The sequence below is a fragment of the Pipistrellus kuhlii genome, unplaced genomic scaffold (assembly GCF_014108245.1).
Source record: "Pipistrellus kuhlii isolate mPipKuh1 unplaced genomic scaffold, mPipKuh1.p scaffold_m20_p_3, whole genome shotgun sequence".
In the NCBI taxonomy this organism is placed as follows: domain Eukaryota; kingdom Metazoa; phylum Chordata; class Mammalia; order Chiroptera; family Vespertilionidae; genus Pipistrellus; species Pipistrellus kuhlii.
The window spans coordinates 110,332,970-110,354,210 of NW_023425529.1; the positions used below are offsets into that span (position 1 = coordinate 110,332,970).

The 21,241-nt window shown below is 42.3% G+C and overlaps 1 protein-coding gene across 1 annotated transcript in view; it reads right to left on the minus strand.

Annotated features, from left to right (window-relative positions):
- The window catches only part of GTF2F2 (general transcription factor IIF subunit 2), a 144,978-nt gene extending 130,399 nt beyond the window's left edge, over positions 1-14,579 (minus strand). Inside the window, exons 1-3 of the mRNA XM_036456208.2 lie at positions 14,336-14,579; positions 6,534-6,607; positions 986-1,004 (exon numbers count right to left, since the gene is read on the minus strand). Coding sequence (XP_036312101.1) covers positions 986-1,004; positions 6,534-6,607; positions 14,336-14,401 — 159 coding nt within the window. The 5' untranslated portion in view covers positions 14,402-14,579. The remainder of the gene's footprint in view (positions 1-985; positions 1,005-6,533; positions 6,608-14,335) is intronic.
- Positions 14,580-21,241: the final 6,662 nt, after the last annotated feature.

The window sequence follows — 21,241 nt, forward strand, 5'->3', positions numbered from 1 at the left end:
TGCTCCCCTGCCCGCCTGATCGCCCCCAACTGCCCTCCCCCACCAGCCAAATTGCCCCCAACTGCCTTTCCCTGCCAGCCCAATCATTCCCAACTTCCCTCCCTAGGTGGCCCGGTCGCCCATAAATGCCCTCCCTTGTCATGACCTGCCTCCTCTGCCAGGCCCCTCCTCTGCTCTGTGCGTGGCCATCTTGTGGCAGCCATCTTGTGATGACATCGTGCATGAGGGCCACCTAGGCTTTTATTAGTATAGATGTGTTCCTGGCCATTAGCACTAGTTTGATGTGGAGTTTTCCAGAATACAACCACCCTCTCTTTGCTATTACTAATGCATAGTAAAATAAACATATCCTATCTAATAAAAGAGTAATATGCAGATTGACCATCACTCCAACACACAAGATGTGTGGTCAAAGATCCTGCCCCCATGTGGACACAAAATGGCCAGCAGAGGAGGGCAGTTAGGGGTGACTAGGCTGGCAGAGGACAGAAATTGGGGGCGTCCGGGCCTGCAAGGAAGGGCAGTTGGTGGGGGGGACCCAGGCCTGCAATGGAGAGCAGTTGGGGAGAGGGACCAGGCCTGCAGGGGAGGGCCGGGGGGGGGGGGGGGATCAGGCCTGCAGGGCAGGGCAGTTGGGGGGGACCAGGCCTGCAGGGGAAGGCCTTTAAGGGCAAACAGGCTGGCAGGGGAGCAGTTAAGCATCAATCAAACTGGCAAGGGAGTGATTAGGGGGTGATCAGGCTGGCAGGCAGAAGGGGTTAGGGGCAATCAGGAAGGCAGGCAGGCACGCAGTTGGGAGCCATCAGTCCTGGATTGTAAGAGGGATGTCCCACTGCCCGTTTAGGCCTGATCCCAGGGAGCAAACGGACACCCCTTGAGGGGTCCCAGATTGGAGAGGGTGCAGGCTGGGCCCACCCTCCATGCACAAATTTCGTGCACCAGGCCTCTAGTGTTTTAAATAAAGTTTAAACAGAAATAATCTTACCTCAGTCCTTCCTTGATTCCTTAAAGAGAAAAAAGGAAAAAATTTTAATTCATGTTTTTTCTTCCAAATTTATGCTGAACATTTAAAGAAATAACACCACTGCATATTTACCCATGACTCTCCTCAACTATCCTATCTGTAATTCTACAAGAAAAACAAGTCTCATTAATCCATATGAGTATTTTATTAGAAGTTTGTGTCACTTCATACTATTACGACCTGCCCTAATAATATGTTATCCAAATAATGACCTGATTACAATTCTTATCTTTATTTCTGAACAATTTTTAGCATTCAAGAGAATGTGAATATATGTTTAATACAGATATATGTATTACTATTTACGGTATTTCGTTTAGCTAAAGATGTTTCATTTACCAAACAATATCTTAAAAATCAAAATTTAATTTAATAATACTTTAAAATTACAAGCAATTTTCTACACTATAAAAACAATATACGGTCTGGCCTGTGTAGCTCAGTGGTTGAGCATCAGCCATGCACAAAGAGGTCAGAGATTCAATTCCAGGTCAGGGCAAATGCCAAGGTTGCAGGCTTGATCTCCAATAGGGGGCATGCATGAGGCAGCCAAATGATGATGTTTCTCTCTCATCGATGTTTCTATCTCTCCCTCTCTTTCTATTAAAAATCAATAAAAACATATTAAAAACAACAACCCCCAAACATAAACATATAGACAAGTCAAAAGAAATTTTAAGATAGCCATAATTCCACTGTTAACATCTTGATACAATAAATATCCTTCCAGACTATTTATGTGTTTTAATGACATTTTTAAATGTCTTTTTTTTTTTTTTTTTTTACAAATCTGGAATCAATGTAGACTCCACACAGTAGCCCAATTTTAAAAAACATGTATTAAATTCTTTTTTAAAAAAATATATTTTATTGACTTTTTTTTTTACAGAGGAAGGGAGAGGAAGAGAGAATTAGAAACATCTATGAGAGAAAAACATCCATCAGCTGCCTCCTGCACCCCCCCCACTGGGGATGTGCCCGCAACCAAGGTACATGCCCTTGACCGGAATCGAACCCGGGACCCTTCAGTCCCCAGGCCGAAGCTCTATCCACTGAGCAACACTGGCGAGGGCTGTATTAAATTCTTACTATATGCAAAATATTAAGTACAATGTCTCTGTCTCCAGCCAGAAAATATAAAAGTTATTAACATTTAATTAAGAGAGCCACATGTGCCAGGATCAGATGAACTGAGTGAGGGATGAGGTCAAGAGTATGGGAGCATTCCAGGCTGAGAATATTCCATTTGAACACTAGAAATGAGAAATTATCTAATACACTCTTCCAAACATCAATGCATAGGCTGGAGTCAAGTGGTAAAGAGCCTCTTAGACCAGACTAAGGTGTCTAGAATCTTAAGACAGATTTTACTGGAAGACTTCTCAAAGTCTTTAATATATTAAAATGCAATGTCAATCTACTTTTGTTGGAGAAGTATCTAGAATACAGGTGAAGAAATTTTAAGATTTCACATACGAATATGAATTTCCAGCTTCTCTTAAAGATTTGAAAGGTTTGGCAACAATGTACCTCTAATTCAGCTCTCAGTAAATACAGATAGGCAGGCACTGAATTCACTACAGTCCCTTCCCTATCACCCCAGAACTTGGCTTCTTGAGGCATTTAATTTAGCTACCTTTAAGAGTGAGGCACTGTAGGTAGAGCAAAGGCAAAGATGCAGAACATACAGTATTTGCATAATTTTTACTGAATTGATTTGAGGCTAATGCAAAAACCCAGGTAAAAAGTAATGAAAGCTTGAACCCAGTTATGGTAGAATGCAAGGAGGGTTGCACAGGAGCCAACTAGAAAAAGTTTCCACTGGCTAAATTTTGGACAATTTGAACATCAGAATAAATGATGATGATAACAAACCATAGTCCACTGAATAAAACTGGGACCCTTAAGTTTATACTAAAATCCTATACAGTGGTGCCTCACACAACGAACTTAATTCGTTCCAGGAGCAAGTTTGTTATGCGAAAAGTTCGTTATGTGAAACGTGTTTTCCCATAACAATACATGTTAAAAAAAATAATTCGTTCTGTAGCATAAAATATGCTAAGATGACATAAAAAAAGATAAATTTTTTGTTATTATTTTTATTTAGATACATCTAAAAACATATTTTTTTTAAAAAAAAACACACACATTTTTTTAATTTTAAGACAGACTAAGTAGAGTCTACCGAATCTTGCACATCTTCATCCATTTTCTGCTTTTTGGCCGATGGTTTCATGAAAAACCTGTCCAAAGTCGTTTGTTTTTCTCTTTTCTCCAAAATCTGCCGGAAATAACGGACAAGAGTATCGGAGTAAAGATCGTTGATCCTGTTTGCTTCAGCTGAATCCGGATAGTGGGCATTGGTAAACACCTGAACTGCTTTCCATTTGACCAGGATGTTCTTGATGTCAGCAGTTGGGATTGGTTGATTGTTTGATTGTTGCTCCTCGTTATCAGATGACGCTTCCCTTTGAGCATTGTCCTGTTGCTGGACCAGAAGTGCTTGGAGCTCTTCAGTTGTCAGCTCTTCTTCGTGTTCCTCAATAAGCTCCTCTACATCCTCTTCCTCTACCTCTAATTCACTCCTTCTAATTATTTCCTGTTTCATTTCAACAGAAATCACCTTCCTGCTTTTTTTTTAGAAGCTATGATATAAAAAAAATATTGAGTTTAACTTAAAAGGACGACTGCTGTGATACGTGCGTGATTTAATTCGTAATGAAGAACGATTGCCGCGATACGTGCTTAAGTTAAGCGCAGTGACTAACGACTGCCTGCAGTGCCTGCGCGGAAGGATGCAATACATCGGCAGCGATCGTGGAAGCTCGGGCGAAGCAGTTGTGGAAGCTCGGGCAAAGCGGTCGTGGAAGCTCGGGCGACTTCGTTGTGTGAAACGAAGTTCGTTGTATGAATCATGAAATGAAGTTCGTTGTGTGCAGCGTTCGCTGTGCGAGGCGTTCTTTATGCGAGGCACCACTGTATAATAAAAGCCCTATATAATAAAATTCCCAGAACAGTGGAATGACCACAATGACCAGTTGCTATGATGCGCATTGACCACCAGGGGGCAGATTCTCAATGCAGAAACTGCCCCCTGGTGGTCAGTGCACTACCACAGTGGGAGCACTGCTCGGCTGACCAGGATGACGGGCTGTTCCAGGGGCAAACCCCAAGCCAATAGGCAGGAATCCCTCTTCAGCCACAAGATTCTCTTATAAGAAATTCTGGTGGTTTACTTTCTCTTCAACTACTTTTGAGGAAACTGATTTGAATACAGCATTTCAAGTTACCTCTACTGCGGATCTTATTTTTAAGAGAATTGAAAGACTGGAATGAGAAAAACAAGGAATAGAAGTACTGGTCATATACCCTAGCAAGAGAGAGAAAAAAACACACAAAATATTCTATCTGTATGGGGTTGGGTGATCCCTAGAAGTATCAATAATGTTCAGCTGATACAATCAAACTGGTATTACATGAAAGAACACACACACACACACACACACTTGTTAATATATTACATGCAACTATATAAACCACCTGCTTTAAACTAAGAGAGAAAAAGAGCTTGGAATATTATTTTCATTTCTTTTTGTTCCTGTTATTAATTCTCACCCAAGGATATTTTTTCCCTTTGATTTTCTTAAAGAGAGTTGAAGGGTGGGGGGAGAGACAAGAGAAAGAGAAACATCAAAGTTAGAGAGACATATCCATTTGGATGCCTCCACATGTACACTGACTGGCATGGAGATGGAGTCTGCAACCAAGTTATGTGACCTTGACCAGAATCAAACCTACAACCCTTCAATCCATGGGCTGACACTCTCACCACTGTGCCAAACTGGCTAGGACTTTTCTATCAAGCAATGGTTGATAAAGAAAAACTGCACACCATTATTACTTATTTTCCATGATATCTTTAATATTTTACTTTAATAATCAAAATAGTACTTAGGGTTTGCCTAGCTTTCCCAGAACCTTGGTTCATTTTTTTTTCTGTTTCTCATAACAGACCCCTCCTCCCCACAGCAAAAAAACAATTTTACATTCCTCAAGCAGGTATTTTCTTTATTCAGAGGTTTCAGAAATGCAATTTTCATGGTAAAAAAAAAAAAAAAAAAAAAATCTATATAAAAGGCTAATATGCTAAGTGTGTGTCCGAGTAATGATATCACATAGCAACTTTAGCTTTCTCTCCCTAGTGACCAGCCTCCTTGCAGTTTCTTCAGCCCAGGAACACCACTTGCTTTATAGCCAAGTGCAAACATTTCATACTGTAACCAAATGTCTGTGAAGCATTTTCCCATGCCTCATCTCATTTGACCCTCACAAGAAGTCCTGGAGTAGGTAGATAGGAGACTTGGTGGAATCCTATTTTCTTTTTGGAAAACAGAGATTCAGAAAGCTTAGAAACTTGACCCGACTGAAAAGAAGAAATGGTGTAACTTGAAAATGCTTTCATGTTTTCTCACTGCATAAAATATAGTCAAACACTGCTGCAGTTAAATGTTTTACCCTTTGTTCTCCTTGCATGATCTACACTGCTTTGTGTTGATATTTACTGCTGTGTTGCTGACAATTACCTGAAAGAGAAGTTGGGGTGCTTCACTGACTGGAAAAAGTTTAGCTACATCAGAAAGCAGGTCTAATTAAGCAAGTTTATTCTATATCTACAAAAAGCTAAGTTGACTGGCGCATGAGCAATACATATAAAGCTCTTGCTGCCGCCAATCTCACGCATGTTTCGATCTGTCATTGTTGATTGTGAATTTGGTTGACTCTTCTGTTATAGAGAAAGGACAAACAGTGATATTAAAATATCTCTTCTAATTAATTTCCTTTTAATGTGCATGATTTTGTGTATTGGGCCACTAATAAATAAAGTGAAAAAAATAAATAAATAAAAAGTACACCTCCTCACAGGATGTGGAAAGGATGGAGAGATGAGGGAACTGCGTACTCTGCTGCTTTACTGCCAATAAGTTTTCCTCATACATTTGACTTTATATTTACACCTATCAGTAGGGGGGCAGTGCAAGTGTGTTTGTGTATGTACACGTGTGCACACATGGCTCCCTACAGGGCATGTAACCATTTCTTGACTAACTTTGACATGCTCATTACTTCCCATTTTCCAGGTAAAATTCTGAAGAGGACTGAAATTCCATTTTTTAAAAATAAATTTCAAACCAAATTCCAAAGAATGACAATTTTTAAAAATATTTTTTTATTGATTTCAAAGAGGGAGGGGGAGGAATAGAGAGATAGAAACATCAATGATGAGAGAGAATCATTGATCGGCTGCCTCCTACAAGTCTCCTACTGAGGATTGAGCTCACAACCTGGTCATGTGCCCTTGACCGGAATCAAACCCGGCACCCTTCAAACCACAGGTTAATACTCTATCCAGTAGCAAAACTGGCTAGGACTGTAATTTCATTTAAAAGTACTTATGAAAATATTTTAAACAGTTTTTTAAAATGTCAAAAATATATAAACAACTTACTTGGCAATCCGCAGTTTTCCAACTTCACCTCTTCCAGGGGCTTTAGCCCACTGCTGTGACAAATATTTAGGAACCTAAAAAAAGGTAAAATACTAATTAGACTAGGTTTTAAACACTAACAAATCTTTTTTTATTTTAATTCTTTCTTGATGAAAGTATTACATATGTCCCCTTTTCTTCCCTATTGATCTCCTTCAGCCTGCCCCCCACCCCCACCCAGGCCTTTAGCTCCTATTATGTGTCCATGGGTTATGCATATATGTATTCAAGGTCTTCGGTTTATTACCTCTTACCTACCCCCTCACCCACCTTCCCTCTGAAATTCCACACTCCATTTCATTCTTCATGTTCTCTGCATCTACTCCACTCATCAGTTTATTTTGTTACTTAGATTCCACATGAGTGCAATCATGTGGTACTTGATACTCTCCTTTTGTGCTAATAACAATCTTTATAAACATAAAAATAGAGGCCCGGTGCACGTAATTCATGTACAGGGACGGGGTGGGGGGGTCCCTCTGCCGGCAGCCTCTCTAAGGGCCCAGCACGCTCTCTAATCTGGGACCCCTCGGGTCTGCTAGCTCCTAACCACTCACCCTCCTGGTGCCCTTATCCCCCTAACTGCTCTCCCCTAATGGCCTGACCCCCCTAATTGCTCTCCCCTTCTTGCCTGATCACCTCTAACCACCTCTGCCCTAGCCCTGCCACCATGGCTTTGTTTGGAAGGTCGTCCGGAAGATGTACAGTCTAATTAGCATATAATCCTTTTATTAGTATAGATAGATGCCACCTTGTCCTAAAAATGCAGGTTAGCAGGTTTTCCTATCATGGAAGGGGAACCCACAGTGGCATCCTGGGTTCTGACCAGGGTGTATGCATTCATGCTTTATCTCAGCAGATGAGATTCCTAGAAGACTCTTGGCTGTACTTTGAACATTTCTATCGATTTTACCAAATCCTCCAAAAATGATGAACCACTTTAAACTCCCACCAGCAACCATGCATGTGCCCTCTGTCCTACTTTTATGCCAATATCATTGATTTCTCCCTAGAAGCTCCCCTCTCCTCAGCTGGGTCTGCTTGGCCAAAGGGTTTTTATAATAGAGATGCCCTAAGACTTCCTCAATAACAGTACCAGGTGTACTGGTTAATAATGACGGATTTTGTAATCAAAGAAAACACGGTAATTTCAGAAGAAACATCAAAAATGCTTTATTCAAAGTAATGTCCATCACTAGCTACACATTTCCCCATCTTTTAGGTAATTTGTGGATACTGTCCCAATAGAACAACTCTTGTTTTGAGGAAAACCATTCAGAGACCCAATTTTCCACTTCTTCGTACATTTTGAAGTGCGGCTCGGAAAGATCAGAACAAGTGGTAATCTGAAGGAACAAGGCCTGGTGAATACAGTGGGTGAGTTAATACTTCCCAGGCAAGATCTTTTAATGTGTCTTTAACTGGTTTTGAAGTATGTGATGGTGCATCATCATGAAGCAAAATTACTTTGCTGTGTCTTCTGGAACATTCTGGTCGTTTTGCTATCAAAGTGTGGTTCAAATTGATTATTTGTTGTCGGTAGCAATTAGTATTAACTATTTCACCTGGTTTTAGAAGCTCATCATACACCACACTTTCCTGATTCCACCAAACACAAAGCACTGTCTTCTTTCCAAAGTGTTTTGGCCTTGCACTTGATGATGATGGTTGATCTGGATCAACCCATGATTTTTTGCACTTGGGATTCTTAAAATAAATCCACTTTTCATTGCCAATCACAATTCGATGCAAAAAAGACTTTCTTTCAAGCCACTGAAACAACATTTTACTGATGACTTTTCGCTTTTCCATTTGTCTTTTGTTTAATTAATGTGGCACCCATTTTCCTTCCTTTAAAATCTTTCCCATTGCATAAACAATCAGAAATTGTTTGCTGAGCAACGTTTAATGTTTCTGCAAGTTGTTTTGATTTTGATACACATACTCATCCAATAATGCTTGTAATTGTTGGTTTTCAAACTTTTTCAGTTGACCTGATTACATCAGAAAAATAAGGGGGAGAGCAAGTAACACTTAGAGTGCTTATTGAATGTGGCAGGGACTCTAAGATGCCCTCTCCTCCCACCCACCCCACCCCCATATTCACACCATTGTATAATCTCCTCTGCTTGAGTGAGAATGGGACCTGTGACTTGCTTTTTTCTATTCAATACAAAGGTGGTAGGATGTTACTTCTGTGATTAGGTGGCTGCAGTCCTGCTTCCTGCTGTTGATTCCTTGTAAGTTATTCTTTATTTCAGTTAGTGTATCCTTCATTTCTGACTGGTCCTTTTTTATGCTGTGGACTAAGTTCATTGAGCAATGTTATAACCAGTGTTTTAAGCTCTGCATCTAGTAGATTGTTTCCAGTTTGTTTAGTTCTTTTCTGGTGCTTTGTTCTGTTCTTTCATTTGGGCAACCTCTCTGTGTTTGTTTCTATGTATTAAGTAGTGCTGCTATGTCTCACAGGCTTGGTAGCATGAACTAAGTAAGTGTCCTGAAGGGTCAGTGGCACAGCTTCCCCGATCACCTGAGCTGGGTACTTGAGTTTTTCTTTAGCTGCTCAGATACAAATGTGGAAGAGGAATAATATAGTATGTCCATGAGTAAATCACTCCCATTGATGTACCAACAGCAATAAAGGCTCAACTACAACAGGAGAGTGTAAAGCCCACATGGGAGGTGGAGGTGGAGGGGTCAGAACACATCTTAAGGACTGGCTATGACCATAAGCCACCAACCTCTGACCACTGTGGAGGATCAGCTGTGCAGGGACCTACTATGCAGAGTAGAACTTAACCTCTGCAGGGCTCTAGTGTCTGCTGAGTCTGCCCCTTGAGTATGTTGCTTGTGGAGGTGGTTGGGTGGTGGTGCTTCAACATGGTCTGAAGCTGTCCATTGGGTATTCTGGCTCTGGAGCCTCATGGGCGGTGCAGGTCAAGGTCAGCTACTACCTGGGTTCTGCCCAGGAGTACCTGGCATGAACTACAAAGTGTTCTGCAGACAGTTGCTTCTTGTGCTGGGCTTGGAGATGCCCAGGCCAAGCTATGAACCAAGGCAGGCCTCTGCTAGTGCCAAGCCTGGGCCACTTAGTGAGATGTACAGGGCTCATGAGGCCAGCCGCTGCCTATTGATGAGATTTAAGGAAAATCTGAAGCATGAGCCAAGACAGGCCATTGGTATGGAAAAGCCACTAGAAACAGTTTGGATGGGACTGGAAATTGGATGGAGTGGGGCCAACAGTGTGAGCCAGGTTGATGAAGTCGCAGATATGGCTCCCCATCTGCTAGCTTTGTAGGGGAAGGGCTCATCAAAGGAACAATGGCTTCTGCTAGCACTTGTGTCAGGGAGAAAGCTACCCCTCCAGTCTCCAGTCTCCAGTTCTCACCCAGAATTGATTCACCAAACAATTCCGTTCTTCTCATGCATCTCAGGTGCCTTTCAAGCTGCTGCCCTCACTCCCCACGCTGTAACTCACCTATTTTGCAACAAATGATCCCGAAAGATCAGAACTCAGGTGTTATTTATAACTAGAGGCCCGGTGCACGAAATTCGTGCATGGGACGGGCACTGTCCCTCAGCCCAACCTGCACCCTCTCCAATCTGGGACCCCTTGAGGGATGTCCGACTGCCTTTTAGGCCTGATCTATAAAAAAATCAATAAAATATATATTTTCAAAAAGAAACATTTAAAATTCCTCCATATCTGCCTGGCTGGTGTGACCCCAGGCTGCCACCACTGAAGGGGATTAGCCCTGGCCAGGCTGAGACCCCAGCCCAGGCTGCCTCCGGGGCCAGGGGATAGCGCAGTGCTGGTGCACGGCCCCAGACCAGGCTGCTGCCACTGGCCTGAAGATTGCGCCCCAGGGATGCATGGCCCTGCCAGCCTGAGACTCCAGCTGAGGCTGCTGCCCTGGCCAGGGTATTGCGCAGCTTGAATGCAAGGCCCTGCAGGTCTGAGACCCCAGCCCAGGCTGCCACCGCTGGCCAGGATCAGCCGGGATTGTGCCCAGCACTGGCGCCTCCCAGCTGGACACACCGGGCTGCTGCCACTGGGCAGGGATTGCTGCGTGGGGGGGCAGGCGCCCGCTGGCTGGACTTGGGGACTCCGGCAGGGCTTAAAGGGCTGGGCGCTGCCATTTTTATCTCTGAGTGATGGTTAATTTGCATATTACTTTTATTAGATAGGATGAGAAATATTAACATGTATGGCACAGCAATTCTCAACCTTTTTTATCTTATGGCACACATAAACTAATTACTAAAATTCTACAACACACTAAAATATATACTTTTTGCCGATCTGACCAAAAAAAGGTATAATGTTCATTTACAAAAGATAATAATAGTAATTACCTATCCTTTTGCTCCAAAGTGATTTTTAAAAAAAATCAGATGCCTATACTTCTATTAATCTGGTACCAAGAATTAACCAATCAGGCTCAAGCTTAATACGCAATTCTATTATATGACCTATATATTTATGGTTCAAGACAGGGCATTCACACCAGACAATTATTGTTGTATTGTCATTTTTTTAATATGACAATCTTTTAAGGGAAAAAGAGGTCAGTGCCCTGACTAAATAGTCTGGTATTGCATGTTCATAAAAATTTTTGCAGCACACAAGTTGAAAATTGCTAGTATAGAGAAAAGACTTGAAAGTGGTATATGGTTCTGTTCACTTTCTAAACAAATATTGTATTTTAATATCACACAAAAGAAGCTGAAAATGAAATTCACTATTACAATTTGATTCAGTCACATAATTTATTCCTATAATTCAGAGGTGAAAATCCAGTATGCTCAAGATATGGGCATAAAAATCACACTGGATGTTAACAGCAGTGGAAATGAAACAAGTACAAACCAGAAACTCCTTAAACTAGAGCAGACTTCAGAGTTGTCAAATAAAGGTGGAAGAAGAATGGATTTTAGAAGAAAAAGTGCTTGCTAGCAATTCTTGTCTTCTTTCAGAGATAAGGTTGAATGAGGACAAAAACTGGCAAGAAAGTCCTTTCACAACACCCTGGAAAGATTTGCAAACCTGTTATGTATTTTCTTTTTATTGTTAATTCTCACCATAAGCTATTTCTTTGCCATTGATTTTTAGAGTGTGCAAGGAGGGGGAGAGACAGAGAGAGCGAGAGAAACAACAATGTAAGAGAGACATCATATTAGTTGCCTCCCACCTGTACCCTGATCAGGGCTGGGAATCATGCCTGCAACTGAGGTACGTGACCTCGACCAGAATCAAACCCAAAACCCTTCAGCCAGAGGGCCAACACTCTAACTACTGAACAAATCTTCTTTGATACATAAGATTAGAAAAAGAAATACTGTATGCCAAGTTGATATGCGGAAACAATGATAATGCAAACAATAAACAATGAAACATTACAACTACCTTTATAAAACAAGAACAAATCACTGGCTTGAGTTCTTTTTAAAGAGACAGAATGTGTTCAAATGGCGATACGCCTATGAGATCACAACATTTTTTTAACTTCTTCATTTTATATTTATTACATTCTTTCACATTCTCGTTTAGTCAATCACTAGATCCTAACAACTTAAAAAGTTTCTCTAAATTCTCAAATTTCATTATCACACCAGAGGCCCGGTGCACGGATTCGTGCACTGGTGGGGGCATGGCCTGTGGGGACTGGCCTGCTGTGGGAGCACCACTCATCCAAGCGGCTGTGGACCTGCCCTCTGAGCAGCTGCTGAATGAGGAAATTAGTCTGAGCCGCTATTTTGGGGTAATATCTTGGGTAAAGGTCTGTTCTGTGTCCTGGAGGAACCTGGCAGAGCGCTTTGTGCCCCAAAGCCACTCGGTGAATGTCCTTGACGTGTGATGCCAGGTGGGGGATGTTCAGGACAGCCATGCTCCAGTATCCTCAATCATCAGGACAGCCTCCCTGGGGGGTCCACATTCATGTCCTCTCTTGCCATCCACTCATGCCAGCTCCCCCCCCCCTCTTTCTAGAACATACCTTAGAGTACCTGCATCAGCTGGTGGGGTCAGGACAGAGTCTGGGTTGTCTCAGGTATTTGACAGGTACAGAGACTTGGCCTCACCCTAGGTCTATTAGTGGCTGCTCCCACTGTGGGAGCAGCCGCTCATTCTTGTCAGCCAAGCAGCACTCCCACTGTGGGAGTGCACTGACCACCAGGGAGCAGCTCCTGTGTTGAGCATCTACCCCAAGCTGTTGGTCATTCTGGTCATTCTGCTTTTATATATAGCAGAATGTCATTTTATATATAGCAGAATGCCCATATCTTGAGCATACTGGATTTTCACCTCTGAATTATAGGAATAAATTATGTGACTGAATCAAATTTTATATAAAGTCACTAGGCTTTTATATATATAGATACCTATAATCCTATATACTAAAACCCTAATATGCAAATCAACCAAATGACAGAACTGGTCACTATGTGCGGGGCCTAAGCTGGAAGGTGAACATCTCCTGAGGGGTCCTGGGCTGAGAGAGGGTGCAGGCCAAGCTGAAGAACCTCCTCCCCCTGTAATCATCGATCGGCTGCCTCTTGCACACCCCCCACTGGGGATGTGCCCACAACCAAGGTACATGCCCTTGATCGGAATCGAACCTGGGACCCTCAGTCCGCAGACCGATGCTCTCTCTATCCACTGAGCCAAACCGGTTTCGGTCACATTTTCAAGTCTTACTGAGGTAGCTGTGAGAAGTCAAACGAGTGCCAGAGACTAAGGTTAGATTTGAAAAGTAAGGCATCATTCATCCATTCATCACATATCTGTTGAGCAATCACTACGTAACATAATTCTGGGCTTGACAGGCAAGGAGCCTATGCTCATGGAATGTGCGGAGGTGTGTAAGCATCAGGAGAGGGAGGTGACCGACACTGAACACATGAACACAGAATCACTTCAGAAGTGAAAAGTACTTTGAAGAATACCAGGTATGACTTGCTGGCAAATGAGCTATTTTAGAAATGTGGACTGGAAGGGCCTCTCAGATCTACTTGATAACCCAGCCATATGATAAAAGTTTTTTAAAACTTAAACCATTTTACTGGAGGTTCAAAGACTCATAATCGCATTTTGGACATACATATATCTTGTGAAATCCTCATAAGAAACAACACTCACCGATGTGAAAAAAGTAAAGCACAAATACTGTGCTCACTAAGAGCTAATCAAGATTGCTCTCTTTACAAAAAACTTTTCTTGCCGGCCTGTCTCAGGAGACCCAGCCAGTACTCTGAAAGAACCCTCAAATCCATTGGCTTCCCCTCCTCCCCCAGCCCCCTGCCCCCGTGAGCTCAGCGTTCCCTCGGCTCTCCTGAGATCTGCAGCAAGGGCCGTCGACCCAGGAGAACGCAGAGAGCAGTTCCACTTTCTGGCAGAGAAATCCTACAGGAAGCAGACACTCCTGACTTCCTTTACAGGTTTATGACTGAAATCAGTTTCACCAGAAGAAGATGTAGACATTCTTCAGCCTGGGGTAACATGCACCGCTCAAATCGGGACCCCAAGACAGAGCCCCCAGAAAACCCAGGTCATGGGGGATGGAGATCCATTCCAGGCACGTTCGGACTCGGGCTGAAGACACTGTGGTTCCCTAAACTAATTTCCTTGTCAGAAAGCGAGCTTAGCAATGAATCATGCCTCTCCAGATAGGTGAAAAAATGACCATAAAGAACTTTAAAAGGTGCACGAAATGTGAGTCTCAGGTAACTTAAACCACTCACACCAGGAGAAGCGCGAGCCTCACCTTGACCAGCCACACGCCGGTGTTCTGCTTGGCGCCGGTCAGGTCGAGTTCCCCGCGCTCGGCCATGAGGGTCTGTTGCCGGAAGCGGAGTGCGACCCCCCGCAGGGCTCCGGGGGCCAGGGGTTGGGGGTGTGGAGGCCGGGGGCGAGTGTCAGAAGCACGACGCGAGCCGAGGTGAGAGGCCGACACTTCCGCGCCCACCTGCCAAGAAGGTGGAAACCCTGGGAAAGAGGAACACGCCGCCGGGAGCCGGGAACTGCGCATGCGCACTTCCACCGGCAGTACGGCTCGCCGGTGCGGACAAACTTCCTGTCGGCAACTCTTTGAGTGGGCGTGGCTACGGGTGTTGGCTGTGTCCCAGTATTTAAACAGAGAGGCTGGCCAAAAAAAAGGTCGGCTGTGCATTTAAAGACTAGACCAACAGAACTGCAAGAGGAAAGTGTCAAGTCAGAAAAATAGAGCTCAAACAAAGACTGTCAATACCTGTGAAACCTGGCCAAGGAGAAACAGCATTGGGAGGACAGTGTTGTAGTAATAAGTAAATTATGTGAATTAGCACAAGTGGGCACTGAGATCAAACCTAGTACCCTTGGGTATACTGAAAACATGCTGTTTCTAGACCTGAAGAAAAAGCAGTATCTCAGCTGACTGGCTACCCTGAGCAACTCTGATTAAATAAGCAGAGGACACTCAAACTCCAAAACCCAGAGTCCATGAAATTAGATTAGTGACAATAGACTTGAAAGAGACAAACTCAATTGTTAAACTCCCCTGCTTAAACAGTTTCCTCTCTCTCTCTCTCTCTTCTTGGCTCTAGAATAAAATTCAATCCTTTCTACACAGGTCCTCTCAATTTCATCACTATTATTCAATCCAACACACATCCTACTACTACACTGATCCTATCAGATCTCCCAAAAAATGTCAGTGTCTTCCTGAATTTTTTTCAGAGCCTCTGCACACTGGATCTATATATATATATAGTTGATTTTTTACAGAAAGGAAGAGAGAGGGATAGAGAGAGTTAGAAGCATCGATGAGGGAGAATCACCGATCAGCTGCCTCTTGCACACCCCCTACTGGGGATGCGCCCGAACCAAGGTACATGTCCTTGACCAGAATCAAACCCAGGACCCTTCAGTCGACAGGCTGACGCTCTATCCACTGAGCCAAACTGATTTCGGCTGGATCCTTTTTACTCTGATGCTCTATTCTGCCCTTACCCTCAATCTCTCCCCATCTTCTGATGGACCAACTCCCACTTAGGTTTCAAGACTAATAGAAGTGTCACATTCTCTGAGGCCTTCTATCAACTCCTTCAGAGGAAGTTCATTTTACTTGATATCACATTATAATATACATGTTTACATGCTGCCTTTTCTTTCTAGACTATGTGCACCTCCAAGGCTGAATTAGTGCTTTATTTATTTTATATCCACAACATCTAGAACAGTGCTATGGACACATTTCAATAGGTTTTGGCTGAATGAATATTTTCTGAAGAAAAACAAATAGTAAAATATTGCAAGAATGGCAAGTAATGTATTGAATCATGCATCTGATCCATACACATAATTGAAAAAATTCTATGTCTGTGAGCATAGGGCCAATAACAGCCAGTAGGTCTCGGAGATGAGCTGGATAAACTAATAGGAAAGATGGAAGACCATGCATGTGTTGAAAAGAAAGATTGCATTTATGTGCCACAGCTTGGGAAAGGACCTTAAAATGTATAAAGGACACATGTGTGATGAGAGGTGCTTTAGGCTTTAATCATATACGAAGAATAAATTTAAATATGAGACCAGGCAAGAAGGAAATTAAACTAGTCTAGAGCACCCTGGCAATGAACTTTAGAGTAAAGGAGTAGAACCTTGGCCTTGATCTATGGTGTGTGTGTGTGTGTGTGTGTGTGTGTGTTTATAGGGATTGGGGGAAAACACAATAGCTAAAGAAGAGATGGACAAAGAAGAGGTGAATATTGGAAAATGATTATATAGAAAAGAAGGAAAAATCCCACAATGTATTGAGCATCTAGCTTCACCCACTGTTGAATAAAGAACACACTTTTCCTATCTGTGCTTTTCAAACCTCCTTCCTGCTTAAGGAGGGATGCTTACAAATTGTGAGAGAAAATGAGGGCATGGGCTATTTGAACCAGATTCACAGATTTACTCTGGAGACTTGACAGTGTAACAGATATTGCAGCCAGACCCAGCCCCTCCTAAGGGCCTATAATATGCCAGACATTAATAATTTCAGCCTGATACAATTTTATGTTTTTTCCACCAAGATCCCACATCCTTAATATCCATTCTTACACATGTTCCCTGGATTTTTGCTCATATCCTATATAATAAAAGCCTAATATGCTAAGTATCCAGTTGTCTGTTCAGCAAAGGCTGCTCAACTGCTCATTATGATGTGTACCGACCACCAGCGGGAAGACAGTTGACCAATCAACCAGTCAACCAGTTGCTATGATGTTCAATAACCACCAGGAGGCACACACTGACTGGTAGGGTAGCTTGCTGCTGGGGTCCAGTCAATTGGGACTGAGCAAAACAGGCCAGACAAGCCCTGAAACCCTCCAGCAGTCCCTCCTCAGCTGGCCAATCTCCTGCATCCCTCCCTGGCCCCGATCATGCACTGGTGGGTTCCTCTGCCTGGCCTGAATCCTCTCACCATCATGGATCCATCAGGGGATGTCTGAGAGCCGGCCTTAGCCTGATTCCGCAGGCCAGACCGAGGGACCCCACTAGTTCACAAATTCGTGCACTGGGCCTCTAGTGGATTATAAAACTTAAGTAGTTCTTTTGGAGTGTAGCACAAACCTCCTTATAGATAACCCTTTTTACTTCACCATTGTGGGCCTACTGGAATTTGAACCTACTCATAGGTCTAGACTCTAGACACAAAGAGTGTGGTAAGTACGACCTGAAGAGAATTAGCATTGTCTTGGAAGGAAACAGCCCTAGGAGAAGCCATTACTTCCCTCAGACAAGTAGAGTTAATTCTCTCAGAGTGGAATAGGAGATGGAAGGGTTGCTATCACTGAAGGGGATATGGGTTCTACTAGGATAGTGTTCTGCAAACTCATTAGTCAACAGAGCCAAATATCAACAGTACAACAATTGAAATTTCTTTTGAGAGCCAAATTTTTTAAACTTAAACTTCTTCTAACGCTACTTCTTCAAAATAGACTCACCCAGGCCGTGGCATTTTGTGGAAGAGCCACACTCAAGGGGCCAAAGGGCCGCATGTGGCTTGTGAGCCACAGTTTGCCTATCACAGTACTAGGGGAAGCCACTTACACTGACAAAGAAGATTCATCTGAATTTAGGAGTTCACTGTGCCCAGTTTTATTAGGGTTGTCCTATTCCAACTTAACAGGATCCCATTCTTTTCTAATCAATGCTCTCACTTTAACAGCCTATGAGGCTGGGAGTTCAACTTGTGTTGTAATTCAGCGAATTATGAAAGAAGAGTTTATGCTTTATTTGTAGCAATCTTAGCCCCAGGGATACAGGCAACAGGGCTTCCATCAGGGCACACGTTGGAACTTTCAGGTCATTTATAAGGTGCTTGAACTGGGAATTCAAATCCCTGAACTCATCTGACACCTTCATCAGAAAGAATGTATGCACTCATATCTTCATAGCAGTGCAATTTAAAATAGTTAAGATTTGGAAACAGCCTAAATGTCTATCAGCAGATGAGTGGATAAAAAACTGTGATACATTTACACAATGAAATACTATGCAGAAATAAAAAAGAAAGAACTCTTTTTTTTGCAACAGCATGGATGGATCGAGTGTATTAAGCTGAGCCAAATAACCCAGTCAGAGAAAAATAAGTATCACATGATCTCACTCATATGTGGAATCTAGTGAACCAAATAAACTGATGAACAAAAATAGACCCAGAATCATAGAAACATGAACATAATGTTGAACCTCAAAGGGAAGGCAGCCTCCAATAAACTTGTAGGCATATGTACATAACCCTTGGACACAGACAATGGGGTGGTGAGGGGCTGAGGAAGGGACAGAAGTGGGCTGGAAGAGGTCAATGGGGGGGGGTGGGAGGGAAGGGGAGTCCATGTAATACTTTCAACAATAAAGATGTTTTTAAAAATCCCTGAGCTCATTCTTTTCTTTCATCACTTTGTCTGCAATATTATAAGCAACCAGCAATCTCATTATGTTAGTTAGGTGTTGTTGTTTTTTTTAAATTTTTCAGAAGTATCATATACACAGCCACTTGGATTCTTGCTTCTTTTAAGTGGTTGAATAGGTGCATCCAATAAAGATATTTTATGGATTTCTATTGCCCAATCACATCATGGACATTTAGTGATATCTTTACTACTAGAAACGGAATCATTAGCATCTTTAATCAGATTAGAGAGGAATTACAGGAACCCCAAAAACAATTCAGAAAATTCATCCTTAACATTCTGTTCCTCTAGAACCACTTTCAGTACCAAAATCTGTATTGAGCAGAGAGGGAGAGGAGAGAAGGAGTGGAGTGCTAGAAAGGGAGATTAATTTTAAGAAATTGGCTCATGCCCTGCCCAGGTTGTTCAGTTAGTTGGAGTGTCATTCTATATACCAAAAGGTTTCTGGTTTAATTCTGGTCAGGGCACATACCTAGGTTTCAGGGGTTCATTCTGGTTGGGACACATATGGGAGTCAATTGATGGATGTTTCTCACACTGGTGTATCTCTTTCTCTCTCTCTCTCTCTCTCTCTCTCTCTCTCTCTCTCTCTCTCTGTTTCTCTTCCCCCCCTTCTTTCTAAAAATCAATAAAAAACATATTCTTGGGTAAAGATTAATAATAATAATAATTTAAAAAAGATATTGGCTTACACAATTATGGAAGTTGAGAAGTTCTAACATCTGCAGTTAGCAAGCTGAAAACTCTGGAGAGTTTATGGTTTACTTCCCATCTGAAACTATAGGTCTGAGAAGCAGAACCGAAGGTGTGAATTCCAGTTTGAGTCCTCACCCAAAGACAGCAGAAGATCGGTGTCGCAGTTTAAGACAGTTAGGTAGAGAGAGTGAGTTCTCCCTTACTGAACCTATTTCTATGTCAGGCTTCAATGAATTGGATGAGGCACACTGGGAAGGGCAATCCCTCCACAAATACCCTCACAGACACACCAAGAATGATGTTGAACCAAATAGTTGGGCAACCTGAAGCCCAATCAGGTTGACACACAAAATTAAGCATCATTTATGGTCTTTACTCTCCCAGATGATTGTCTAGTCAAGTTCTTGCTAAGTCTTTTAAGGCATAAATGCAAGACAAGAAGGGATAACTCAAGTTCACTGCTGGCTGGAAAAATTTCCTAGAAGTATAGTAGTATTTATTTAACATGCAATACCTGCCTATTTAGTCAGGGTCATTGAGCTCTTTTCCCCCTAGACTGTCAAATTTAAAAAATAACAACAGAAAATACAACAATAACGCCTGGTGTGAATGCCCTGTCTTGAACCATAAATATATAGGTCAGGCAATAGAGTTGCATCTTTTTTATCAAGTTGCATAATAAAGTTGCATCTGGTTGGTTAATTCTTGGTACCAGAAATCCTTATACAGAAATATAGGTTCCTGTTTTGTTTTGTTTTTAAGTTTTTTTTAAGGGTGGCTAATTACTACTATTTTTTTTTTTATCAATCAAAATTATATCTACCTTTATTTTTGTCAGAGCAACAAAAATGTAATATATATTTTTGGTGTGACACAGAATGTTAGTAATTAGTTTATGTGTGCTATGAGATTAAAAAGGTTGAAAATCATTGGCTTACTAGGGGTGTCGAACTCAATCAGAGAAGGGGCCAAAATCTAAAATCCAGCCTAAATCGCTAAAAATCTTGGCTTAGACCAACCTATAACCCCACCTTTACTTATGGTTTGGATTCTGGTTCAGACCTCAAGGCAGCCCTACCTGCTTACTAGGCAGAACTATGTGCTCTTTGTGGGTCGTGTAGACCAGCTGCAGGAGAAACAAATCCCCCAACCACCACCAAACATGCTTCATTCAAGATGGATGTTTTCAGCTTCTGGTCCCTGGACAAGCTCATCAGGGTCCTCTGAGGGATGTGCTAAAAATTCAGACACCTATTGCCCAATCCACATGAACAAAATCAGAATTTCTGGAAGTGGGTCAGGAAACTGACATTTAAGCAAGCGACCTAGTAATTTTAAGCACATCAAAATCCGAGAATCATTGTTCTAATCCCACATTGATAGAGTTTATTAAAACCAGGTCAGACTGCAAGGTCTGAGGCCTGAGAGAAATTTTAGCAGAAAATGTTCTCTTTTTCATTTGTCTTACAGCTAGAATTCCCCCATGCCTAGTAAATTCAGAACATCACAATTCTATCATGTAACCATTAGGGTTATAAGCAGCAAAGCCATTAGAGGAGATGTTACAAGTATGTTGAAAGAATTAGAATGATATTAACAGGTAGCTAAATCCACTCTCAAATTTTGTCCCTGACTATCACACATGGACGCAGTGCCTTGAGAGGCCAGATATTCTCTTTGTTCACATTCATTCAGAAACATTCTAGCAAGTGGAAGTATTACCTTCAGGACAGTTCACATAGGTGAAAAATACCACCCAAAAGGCCTTGTTATATCCTGGTCTGTTTGACTCAGTGGATAAAGTGTTGGCCTGCGGACTGAGTGGTCCCAGGTTTGATTCTGTCATGGGAACATGCCGGGGTTGTGGGCTCAGTCCCAAGTAGGGGGGCTACAGGAGGCAGCCAATCAGTACTTCTCTCTCATCATTGATGTTTCTATCTCCCTTCCCTCTTCCTTCTCTGAAATCAATAAAAATAAAAATTATTTTTAAAAAAGGCCTTGTTAGTAATCCAGACTTACTAATTATTGGC